The sequence below is a fragment of the Haliaeetus albicilla genome, chromosome 14 (genome assembly GCF_947461875.1).
Source record: "Haliaeetus albicilla chromosome 14, bHalAlb1.1, whole genome shotgun sequence".
Lineage (NCBI taxonomy): Eukaryota > Metazoa > Chordata > Aves > Accipitriformes > Accipitridae > Haliaeetus > Haliaeetus albicilla.
This window is the reverse complement of record NC_091496.1, coordinates 36,361,731-36,374,499: the sequence shown is the minus strand read 5'-3', so window position 1 is coordinate 36,374,499 and position 12,769 is coordinate 36,361,731. Positions and strand designations below refer to the sequence as shown.

Here is a 12,769-nt window from a genome sequence, read left to right as displayed (position 1 = left end):
AGAACTCTTTTTATACCTTATTGTTTCCATAGGCCATATCCATGGCTTCCAGAGACAAGGAGCAAAGGGCATTTATTAAGTGATGTAAAGACACGTCGTCAAGGTACCTGAAAAATAACAGCTATCAAAACACTGCCTAGTTTGACATACATGCATTATTTTAATTACAAGATAAGGTTTCTTACTGTGAGCTTTCAAAAAGCCTTGAAAGTATGTTGGATATAACTGGCAGATCAGTCATAACTGCTGTAGTCAGAACCTGGAAAAAGAGACAGAAATGTGTCTTACAGATTGCAATAGAAAATACTGCATAATCATTAACTGTAAAATGAATAATCATGCTTACTGTGCTGGGCCCTTCTACAGCTCTCCCAGGTTTTAATGCACCCCCAACACCAGGCTTCAGTCCCAGAATCCACACAAGATGCTGAAATACAAAAAGATAATTTTCAGCAGAAAAGCCTTTTCAGGCAGAGAGGAAACTAACATTGTGCTCGACCTATCTGGCAGCCTTCCAGCCAAACAGAATTCAAGGGAAATGCTACAGTACTTACTCAAGGCAATTCAAAGTACGCCATGAGTAGAATCAAAGCTTCTTCTATTGCTCACATAAAAAAACCCTCAAAACCAAATTATGGCAAAAAAGCAAGGCATAAATATTTCTTATTATACCTGAAGAGTAGCCAGGACAAGTTGCCATGATGTACCAAGAACGGCTCCGTGGCAGTGAGCTAAGTTGAGTAATGTCCTCATACACTGGATATTTTTTGAAGTCAACTAAAAAAAAAAAAAACAACAAAACCAAAACAAAACCCAAAACAAACAACCACACAATTTTTATTATTCTACAACAATAGTGTTTCTAGGAAACCTGCAATTTTTTACTAAATAGCTTAAATATTAAATTTGCTTTGCACTGGTGCAATGTATCTTTTTTAAAGAAGTAGTTCAGTATCTCTCCTTCTTATCTCAGTCTTATCTTGCTGGGGTTGAATACGATTTGATCACTGCCCTCTCCTCCCAGCTTCACATTACTGTCAAAGACACAAGTTCAAGCACTCCAGCTTTAAGTGCATCTTCTCCACAAAATCAGCCTATCTTAAAAAAACCAAATAAGCGAACCTTCACAAACAGGCGCATAACAGAGCTGAGCCCTAGGGTTTTCAAACGGAATGGATGGGAGCTGCTGAGCTAAGAGGCAGATAACAAGAGTAAGTCTTCTTTACAGTTAGAGAACTTTGCTGTCCAGGGCTGTTCCAAACTAAAAGTGTAGAATAATATTTCAGATAACCATTATTTGTAAGAATGCGGTTTATCTGTTGTTTATTTTTGAGACACATTGAGATGCAGAAAGAAACAGTTAAGCAGGATGAGATGACTTACAAATTGTACTTACCATTACTGTTCCCTGTGGCTGAAGAGCTAAGGGTTGCCCTACTGCTACAACTTGCTGATGAGATTCACTTGAGGGACTGATCATTTGAACATTCTGTCCCTGAATGGAATATGCTAGAGGAAAATTGAAAATAAAAGAATCTGAATTTAAAATCCAGTACTTACTTGTAGTAACAATCACTTCCTGGCAAACACACTCCAGAGAATTTTTTCACAGTATTAGCTTTAAGGTAGCTCACTTTGAGACCTTTAGTTGTATTTAGATTATTATGTAATTTAGTTGTATTTAATTATTATGTAATACAACCTCAAGCCTTACGGAGTTAAAGGAGCCAGTAATTACTTCTTCTCACTAACTATTAGATATTTCTTGCAATACATTAATACATTTTATGTTGAGACTGAACTATTTGCACTAAAATACGAGCATTAGACTATGCCTCAACTCAGGTATCTGTGACAATTGTGCGTAAATGGTATCACTGTGTGCTACCATTGTACTAGCGCACTCAGAAAATGAAGATGTCATAAATGCTATGTCATGATATTTTTGCAATACAGGACTTCAGTACACCCATTTTATAACTCACCTGTAAAATGAAGAGTAACCTATATAAAATAACTTAAGTTCACTGCTTCATTTTCATAGAGATTAATGTAGCTCAGTCACGTATACTGCTTCACAGACTTACGATCTAGTAATGCACTTAGCTTGTGGGCTGGAGTAAAGGCACTGGTCCTTGTTCCCAGACTAAGGTATTTTTGTTTTAAATTAAGAGGTCTAATGTTAGGCCCATCTGCATATTCTCCAGGTAGTTGCATTTCTCAGTACATAGTAATTAATTTTCAAAATTAGAAACAGAGTACATCTGCAACTGGCATATCCCATGAATTACAACATTCTCTCAAGATGTGGGAAGCATCAATTCAACCTCTTGTAAGCTGAACAGAGTCTAGAACTTAAGACCTTCCATTTACATAGTAAGGACTACCATCACTAGACAGTTGTAGGAAAGACTGTAGTACACCACAAATGCAGGATGTTCTAGCCAACTCTTAATTACCTAAGTCACCCAGAGATGTTTTCAGAATTTGCATGCCTTAATGACATCCTAACAGATCTGTTAGGATGACAGACAGATCTCTGTAGAATATGAACTTCTGATATATGCTAAGCATTCAGGAAGTTTTAGGTTGACTAGAATGATACCCAGCAGATGCTGCAAGACTAATCAGTTCTGGAAAGCAGGCGGTCTAGATCCTGTCTGAGGATTCTAACAATTTAGTATATCCAAATACTACAGTTGCCTATCTTTGCAATCACATCCTGAAAAAAATTGGGTTTAGAGGACAATGCATGGAAACACAATTAAGGAAAACCTATATACTTACATTTGCTGGACAGAGCTGCAGTTGTGTTATTTAGTACAGTAAGGGCATAGTGAGGAGGCAAGGATCCTTTGCAAATGGCAGTGATAAACGCATCTCTTGATGTTACAAGACCCAGTCTTCCACAAAGTGCAGCCATGTTCAATTCTGCTTTTAGAATATTTTCAGTGGCAGCTTCATCAGTACTGAAAGAGTACACATTATTTAGTAAGAATTAATCCATGGCACAGAAGCAGGCAGCTAAACAAAACTGAAAGCAGTGAGAACGTATACTTTAAACCTGTCAACACTATAAATACTGAAGAGCAAGCATAACCAATCAACAAAATTCCTCAGAACCATTTCCTATAAAACTGGTCGTTAGTTTTGACTGACTTGGCAAAGGAGAGTATGAGGAGGTATTTAACACTAATTTCAGAAAATGGTGTTTGATAACAAAAGACTCTTTGAAAGAGACAATTAAGTTACCAAAGTTATTACCTAGTAAATAGCTTTTCCACTTCAAAGACTGCATAGTACTAACAAGCACCAAGACATTATTTAGTCTCTTATCAACAGTAATCAGGACATATAGAATTACTTCAGTGTATTGAAGCATTCACTCAAAGTAAAAAGGAGTAAAAATAATGTAAATAGTTTAAATGCAAGCTTTTGAAAATGTTAATTAATTGTTCTGCATTGAAATACATTAAAGGTTGATGATAGGCTTCTGGAGACTTCTGTGTCATTTACTCTTAACAGATCCTCACTCAGTCTAGCCATCACTAACCCACAAACCTGTCTGCTCTGTTGCCATGAGAAGTGCGCTCTCATAAAACCATCAACTTGACTGGTATCAAGTCAGTTCAACATATAGCTGGGAATGTCATCATTGGAAAAATCAAGAGAAATGAAAGACCAAATACCTTGCATCAAGTAGGAGGGATAAAGCAGCCAGAAGACCACACCAACAAGCATTCACCATTTCTTCCCATACAGCTCTGCTAACTTGAAAGAAATACATATATTTCTTTATAGCAGAAACACAGTATTTTTCTCAATAACTTTCAATTAAATCACAAACAAAATGCCTCCTACAGCACCTTTTAAAGTGCATTTTTATATGCATGTTTACACAGACACATATGTGTGTATATACAAACACACTCACACCAGTACCATTTAAGGAGCTGCATTTAAAGTAACACTGCTAAAGTACAAATGTCACCAAGGCAATGCTTATTCTAAATTACACCAGCATCACCCACCACACACAAAAAAACCCCCAAACCTTAGAGGTATACATAACTATTTTTAATCTTTGTCTGTAAAAATAAACATTCAGAAGTGTATAAATGTGGGACAAGAAACTCACTGAAATTTTACAGCGAAGGAAAAATACTCTCCCCTGGTATTTATAATTCTCCATATTTTTTCATTTCTTTAATAGAAAAAAAAATACAGGTCCAACAGACCTTTAACCTGCCCCGAGCCTGGGCTGAGCTGGTGCTGCCTGCAGCACCACGGAGAGCTCCACAGCACCGAGGCCGCGGGCAGCGCTTGGGACAAACCCCGTCCGTCCGTCCATCCGTCCGTCCCGCTGCACCATCCGTCCGTCCCGCTGCACCGGCGGGGCCGCGGTACCGACCGCTGCGCTACGGTCTCTGCTTCCCGGGACACAAGCCAAAACCACTCCGGAGAGCCAAGTCTTTCTGTACGTACATGTACAGACTCCTCACATGGTGCACAAAATACAAGCCTCAGATCCTACTAGTTCTGCTTTTCAAGAAGTTCTTCCCTAAATACTTCAATCTTGTTTAAAATCTCTCCATTAAAATGATCATCTTTTTATCTTGGTACTAGAAATACATTTTTCTTTTAATGTGGTCATAACTGCCAAATTTCTCTCCGTCAGGTTGTCTCTTGCAACCTTGGATCTCAGTGTTAAGCAGAATTAAGGACACAGAAAAGCAGAATAGTAGTTCTGGAGAACAGAATGCCTGTTCTCTCTCCCTCACATCCCATGCACATACACGTAAAACAGCATTAATAGACCACAAGGAGTCTATGGCCAAGGTGCTATAAGGACCAAGGACAGAAGCAGTGCTTCAAGTCAAGTATTTATTTTTTTTTTTAGAGACTACTGCTGTCCCATTACACAAAAAAAACCTCAAAAAAACAAACCCACCAAATACCACACCAACCCCCCCCAACCAAAACCCACTTCATTAAAAGTTTTAATATATGATTTAGAAACAATAAATTTAAGCAACAAAGCATGAACTATTTTAATCCTGCTTTATGTAAAACTGCTGTATTTTATATAGTGTTTGCATTTTCAAATACCTAGTTCTTTCTCTGTTTGGTCAGATACAGACTGCAAGTCTTGCTGCTCTGAAGACTGTGCTGGTAATGAAGTTGTCTCTGTTGTGCTTTGACTGACTGTTTCTGCTTCTCCCAACTCTCCTTCAATCATGGCAGTGATACCACGGACAAGATCCAGTAAACAGTGAAATGCCACTGACATGGCATAGCCTTCAGGAATCGTAGGTGGCTCTACTTTGTCCAGCATTTCCAAACTAAAAAAATGAAAGCATGACAAGCATGTAATAGTACCACTGTGATTAAAAACGGTAACAAAAGAACAAGATTGCAAATGAATGTTAAGTACAAACAGGCCCCAAACACCATCCTTCAAGATTTATAGCAACTCAAGAAAAAAAATTCCTTGATTAATCAAGTCATTAAGTAAAAGAGTAAATGAGTCACTAAATAAAATAGTAAATGAAAGAGTACAAACCCTGAGCACTGTATTTAGATCTGCAAATAAATATTTTAAAAAATTAACACATGTAAGCAAGCATCACTGAATGAATTATTCTACTTATATTATTATTTTACTTCAAGCCACTGCAACAGAACCTATTCAGAACACAAGGACATAGGAACAACAGAGGAAATAGGTCAGGAAGTCATGACACTGTGAACATAGTTATAACAAATTGAGAACAATCAGATGTTCCATTATTGAGTCCATATGACCAGAAAAGCCTGTCATAGCTAGATAATATATAACCAAATATTCATCACCTACATGCATAGGTAAACAATGGAAGATATTTGTACAAAGAATAAATGTCTACATGATTCACTGCTGAAAACCATTCAATTAAAACATCATTATGCTGGAACTGCAGCCTCGTTGCCGCTTTTCTTCATATTTTACTTTAAATGTACATAAAGCACTGCTGAGTTACAAATCCAGCAGGAAACAGATTCTAGCTGCCACAGCAGCAGCAACTACACAAGGAGAGACAGTCTGTTACAAAAACTACCTGCTACCCCAACAACCACTATTTCATCATTTGCTCTACAAACTTCTCTTTAAAAGGGCCAGGCATTCCAGCTACTATATACCAAAGACACTTTTGTACTGTAGTGTTACCACTCTTTTCTGCACAAAGGAGTTTCCTTCTCCCAAACACATAACACTTCAGCTATTACCTCTAATTTGCTGCAGATGGCTGCCTTAGATATCTGGGGGCATAGGCAGTATAGGGAAATCAAATGGTCAACATTTCACCCTCTGTCTACAAGTAAGTGTGTACATATCTATGGCTCTGTTAAAATTATTAATGGGTTTTATAGTTACAATGTACCTGTGAGGTAGAGGTCATGTACTCTTACTTTCAAAGACTGCAAAGCAAACTGCTGAATAAATGAAGCGAGTTGTTACAGTTACATGGGAATGGCCATGAAAAATTTTGAATAATCTTTGTCTATTCCTCTAAAAAAAATACTTACTTCCTCATGTAAAGAGGAAGACAAGGCAGAGTGGTCTGGGAAGAGACAGGCCCACACTGGCAAAAAGACTCTGCTAGCTCTGTTCACAATTCTTATCTTCAGTTAAATTGTTGTGTAGAAATACAAGATGTGGCCATTGTCTGAAAATCTAATGGCAGCAGTAAGAGAGAATCAGTGCTAGGATGTGACCCAAATCTACAGTTACAGTTAGTCATCTCCTTACATGCAAGGACGACAAACGTACAAGATAGGAGAAAAACTGCTGACATGACATGCTAGCAACAATTCTGCAATCTTACACAAAAGAAAAAAAGAATGCAAAAATTACTCAGAGGGAATCATGGAGTCACTAAGGGATCCAAAGGTAAAGATACAAGCAAGTTCAATGCAGCACAGGAGACTGTGATGGTGACTGCAATGTCCTTGAGCCAGTTAAGAATATAAAGTAAGAGAAAAGAAAAGGAAGAAAAGCAGGAGGTGTTATTAGCTGGCCAAAGCATGACCTAGCTTTCATCCACTTTTGTTAAAAATTTGCATTTCCTGAGAACAGTCAGGTAATCTAAAATAACATTCATGGCCACTGCTGGAACAAAAAGCCAAGTCAACACATAACAAGTTAAACTATTGAAATCTGAGGATGAATTTATCCTTCTGAGTCTCAAAGGCAGAAAAAGGAGTTTCTACCTTAAAAAAAAAGCATTGAGATCCAGGCTATTTGCTGATTTCACTGAGTATTATTTGTATGCCAAAATTTCACGGGCTGTACAAGTAACTTTCAATTTGGAAGAGATTGACCTTCAATGGTCATGAAAAAAATTCCACTATTTCAAAAGTAATGTAGTATTCACAGCTCTAAACTGAGAGCACCATCTCCATTATACAAAGTCACGACAAAATAATTGGTCACTCTAAGAAGCATTCACAGTCTAACCTTCATATATAGGTCAATATATTGTTTGGAATAACAACCTGGCCAATATCTACCACAATATCCCATTCAATAAAAACTGTAAATACAGTAAAGCTGGTGTAAGAAAGCTATTTTTCACTCCCACTGCTGTCCCATTTGCTTAATGCCCCTAATATTTGCCATTACACAACCCAGCAAAAGATATTCTAATATTGTTATACACTGTAGTGAGGCCTAAAAGTGAAGAGTTAATACAGCAACAGTATGATAGAAAAAAATCCAACAGATGCTAAAGCCATAGGGGACATTTGGATCAGAATCCAGAGCATTCATACAAAATAGCAAAATATCAGAAGACCTCATGGCACCAACAAAAAGAAAATCCATAATACACTTCAATGCCAGAGAAATCAAGACCTCAATATTCACTAATAAAAAAAATCCTTAAACCGTCAAGTTGGACATTAAAACATTTCTTATATATATTTTCAAAAAGATAGAGGTACTTACTAGGTAGCTTTAGCACTGCCTTGTACTGTTACATTCAGGATAGGTATCCAAGTGCCTCTGTACTCAAAAGCAGGTAATACAGTTGCACCTCCTCCCATTCCAAGCACTCCCGGGTTAGTCTGTGCTGAGCCAGTATTCCCCGATGCATTGCTTCCTGTTCCAAAAAACAAACTGATAAAATTAACTAATCTCATTTTAGTGATCAGCAAACATCCTTTTTCTATATTTAATTTTTGAGATACACAGATTAATATGAGATGTCCTGCTCAATAACAAAAACCAACAACAACACAATTTTTGAGCTCCCTCTGCTGTCTAAAACACAATCTTATGTGCAAAGCAATCAGTTCAAGAAGCACAGTTGATTGATGCCAACTGCCTTATTTTCAGCCAGAATAAAATGTTTCTGTGAAAGGTACAGCAGCATTCATAAGATTCTGTGAACGAACTAAACTTACGTGGTCTTAAGAAAACAATATATATTTTAGTGAAGAGTCTGACAGATATTTAAAAGTTAAGGATTATTTGAATAGTTGCATCTAGAACTCACTAGTAGGAAAGAGAGGTTAGTCATTCCAAGGAAAGAGATCAACACAAACTTTAAAGATTTCAGAAATGTAAAAGTTCTCAAAGAGAACTGCAACGTTTGAATCTGTTCCATGCCAAGGTAGAAGAAAACAAACCACACCAGGGAAGAGCTGACAACGTGCCAACCAACAGCTAGGAGGAAACAAACGTTGGTTCCAATTCAAGAAGCCAAAAAAAGCAAATAAAAGGAATTCTGTATATATAAGACTTGCTACATATAGAAGGAGGTCTATACTTACTAGGAGTAAGTACCACAAGTTCAAGACTCTCTCTGTACAGACAATGGGGAAAGAAGGGCAGAGTTGCCAAGAAGGCGACTCACAGCATGTAATACATCAGTGTAACAACTGCCATTTTCATGTGCTCGCTTTTAACGTGCAGGGAGATTAAATTACTAATTTAGGCAATATGAATACACACAGAAGCCTATGTATACACTTTAACACAGTAAAGCTTAATAGACTGAAACAACAAAACCATACTGCTAAACAGAAATGGTTAACCAAACACTGCCACTAACACAAACACAGTTATACCGGTGTCATTTTCTGTGATACCACTGAGCAGACACATATAACTATTTTTATATCAACATAACTCCTTAAAGTGGTAAAAAAGCTTACATTACACCAGTATAATAAAAGTGACACAAAACTTAGGTAGATGCAGCATTCAACTTCTATGAAACAGCTACCTTGTTGCAAAACTGAGGCTCAAAAGCCAACTACAGGTGTACAAGACAGCCTGCTACAACAGGACTATCGTTATAATCAGAAGACTCAGTTTGAAAGTTAGGTTGCATTGACCTGCTTTTTGCATGTTAGACATGGCCATAGGAGGAAAAGTGGCAGAAAGACAAATGCATGAGAAAGACACATGAGAAATACTCGGGCAGAAAGAAGTAGTGAAAATGTAAAGGAGAAAACAAACTGCAACAGTAAGCCAGAGAAATAACAACAGCACTAAGGGTATGACCCTACTGCAGTGCTGTTTCAAACGAAGGCAAAATTTAAGTTTTCAGGGGAATGAGTATTTTAGAATGTCTTCTTATATGTGCATGTTACACGATGAAAAGCGCTCTCCTGATTTACCTTAAGTGGATTAAACTAACCCAGAAATAATACTGACAGAAATGTTCTATCAGCTTCCATACAGCCCACTATTGAACAACCGCTACTGACACAAATTTTTTCACATTATCAATGCTAACACCAACTTGGAATTCAGACTTCATGATTGAACCCTGGAAGGTGTGAGTCTAAACCCAGACTTTTTAATGTTTATTAGTTTAATAGTAGATATGATTGATAATAATTATACTTTATCTGTTTATTATCTCTTTTAAGAGGGCATGTCAAAAGACACCCTTCGAAATTGTTTTTATTTTGTTTGTTGCTGAGGCCTCTGCTTCCAGAACTATGGGAAGAAGCAGAGAGCCTTAACTCGGACATAAACACCTGCAAAAGCATTAACAGGAGGACCATTTCTTCTTCTAGAAATAAAGATATACCTAGTGAAATGCCAAAACCCTGGCTGCAAGAAAAGACAATCAAGTTTAGTTTCAGTAACTGACTGTTTTCAGCTTACAGGAAAAGCAAAGATCATCTGTAAAACAGATCTTTCTTTCTACCTCTTGGCTTCATCAGTCCAGTTTTGCCCCTGAACATACAGAAGAATTAGCTATTGCCTCCCAGGAGGAAGCAAACACACGCTGTCTTACTACTTCACTTGCACGCTGCCATAAATGACATCCCCACACAAGGAGACAGAAATCAGATTTGTTATAGTCAGAAGTTGGAAATAATTCCCCCAGAATTTCCCTCAGATGAGTAGTGAACCAAGGAGCTTGGTTGCTGTAGAAGCAGATACAAATGCAGCAGCACTGCTCTGCTGACTGTGGGCTACATCTTCCCCACAACACAGGTAGATAAAATCACCTGTTGTACCAGACCTGAAAACACTAGTTTTTCCTCAAGCTAGCTTTTCATCTCAATGAACACCTCAATGAACAATGAGCATGAAAGTACAGAACTGTACCAAGCCAAATGTATATACTGAATCAAATCAGAATTTATTATTACAAGAAAATGCTGGAAAATTAAAATGATAGCAAGGACAAAGCTTTACCAGTTTGGTTTGGCATCACTGATGTGTTCCCTGTGCTTGGCACAAGAAATAGTGACTGGATGAAGGACCCCAGTGCATTCACAATATCACGGAAAACTTTTGTGGAATGTTGCTTCATATCATACGATTGACAAAAGGACCTGGAAAGTATTTTATAAAATACAGTAAGTATTTGACAAATTAGGTACTAAAAGCATATTTTCCAGCAACTTCCCACTCCCCTCCAATCTGTAGACTAAAAGCACATTTTAACTGCAAGTATTTAGGTAAATAATAATATTTAGTTTTAGGTAAATGCTCCTTTGACACTGGTAAGACCAAGAGGGTTTGGAATACTCAGAAAACTGTAATTCAGCCCTTCCTGGATAATAAGCATTGCCTAGTGCTTTATAAAAAAATTATCTTGAAGAGTTTATTGCATTTAAGTTTCTAAATATTTACAGTGTTTTAAGAAGCATTTTCCACTGAGAAAAAAAAAGAAAAATTCTTAAATTTTATGTGGAAGGGAAACTTAACATATTTAATACCTTAATAGCTGAGGCTGCACACAAAGCCTGTGAATAGATTCTACCGCAACAGCTCTTAGCCACTGTGGTTTGTCTGCATCCAGAAACTTAACGAGCAATGACAGGAAGATTTCACATTCTGTTACCTAAAAGATACAGTTTATAGCTATTAAATCAAAAGAAAAAGGCTCCTACAAAATATTTTCTCCAAAAAACTTCTGTTTCATCTTAGGAGTTCCATCCCAGCAAGTTTTGCACAGGATCTAAAAAACCCCTTCAACAAGCATTTACTCAAAATTATATAAAAAGAATACCTAATAATAATAATTTTTTTGCCAAGCTAACACCACATATGCAATTGTATTGAAGGAGTTAAATTCCTCACAGACATCGCATTAAAGTTCTTGCATGTGCTACAGTAAACCAATGTAACTGAAAAAAATCTTTTTTTTAGCAAATATCTAAAATTTGTGAGGTAAGAACAGCTGAACATGCGGTTTTTATGCACATTCTGTCAACAGCTTTAGCAACACAAGTCAAAAGCATCTTAGCAAGTATTAACAAGGCACAGCAATTAACATTATCTCAAGCCAGGCAAACAACGTAAGATCAAAAGGTTCCCAAAACTTTAACTGAAAGGCAGTTAAGTACAGAAAAGAGAACAGCTAATCTACTCTGAGAATTTATACAAGCCCATGTTTAATAAAATCATACATGTAGAATACATGTAAACAAATACACGTAAGAGGAAAAGAATATTTAGACTTTTCTTCCTTCAGTATACATCAACAGTTCCCAAGAACTAATTTATACTATTTCTGATCACAGTACTGGCACATACACAGAAAAACAGAATTGCATAAAGAAAATTTGAACATTCTTACCAGCAAACTGTAAAACTGCTTAATCAAAACAGAAACTACTCTCAGCAAACGCATGCAGATGGGGAAGTATGGTTTTTCCACTGGTGCTGGGGAAGATGATGTGCTGGAACCTTGCCTGAATTTGATATTTGGGGAGAAGAGCTTTATAACAAGAGGGCATACCCTTTCTTTAAGAAGAAAACTGAATTCCTGATGCTGAAAAAGAAAACACAACAAATTATAAGTAGATATTCTTTAATTGCTACGAGTAGCTCTGATTATGCATCTTATTTACATTTACTGTTATGACCAAGCACTCTGAAGTCATGTAAATGTTGGTATAAATTACACACTCAGGAAATGAAAAGGAAGAACGACAGACACCATTGTAAAGCTACGACAAAGCATGATGAAATGACATGGTCAGGTTCATACCATGCACCCCTCTTCCTGTATTTTGCAAACTGAAATAGGCTGCTAATACATCATTTATTATATATTTAATTTTTTTATTTAGCTACTGTCTGCTAAAATGTGTTACTGTAGGATCATGGTGCATTTATATGCAGTAGATCCACACAATTCATAGTCATGATTCTTGCTGCTTTGCAAGTGGGGCGAGGTTAATGTTTTCATAGAAATAACAATGCCACGAACTAAGTTACAGAGCTGTCATAAATCACGCAAGATAAGAAAAT

At 37.0% G+C, this 12,769-nt stretch overlaps 1 protein-coding gene across 11 annotated transcripts in view; it reads right to left on the bottom strand.

Moving 5' to 3' along the window:
* The window catches only part of MON2 (MON2 homolog, regulator of endosome-to-Golgi trafficking), a 121,117-nt gene that overhangs the window by 77,170 nt on the left and 31,178 nt on the right, over positions 1-12,769 (bottom strand). For all 11 annotated transcript variants that reach the window (XR_011327823.1, XR_011327824.1, XM_069802282.1 and 8 more), the window contains exons 8-19: positions 12,093-12,287; positions 11,230-11,354; positions 10,703-10,842; positions 7,988-8,141; positions 5,110-5,342; positions 3,690-3,771; positions 2,788-2,969; positions 1,397-1,509; positions 673-777; positions 347-427; positions 186-259; positions 17-107 (exon numbers count right to left, since the gene is read on the bottom strand). Coding sequence is in view for 9 of the 11 variants with exons in the window: in XM_069802282.1 (XP_069658383.1) it covers positions 17-107; positions 186-259; positions 347-427; positions 673-777; positions 1,397-1,509; positions 2,788-2,969; positions 3,690-3,771; positions 5,110-5,342; positions 7,988-8,141; positions 10,703-10,842; positions 11,230-11,354; positions 12,093-12,287 (1,575 nt within the window). In the remaining 2 variants the exon portion in view is untranslated. The remainder of the gene's footprint in view (positions 1-16; positions 108-185; positions 260-346; positions 428-672; positions 778-1,396; positions 1,510-2,787; positions 2,970-3,689; positions 3,772-5,109; positions 5,343-7,987; positions 8,142-10,702; positions 10,843-11,229; positions 11,355-12,092; positions 12,288-12,769) is intronic.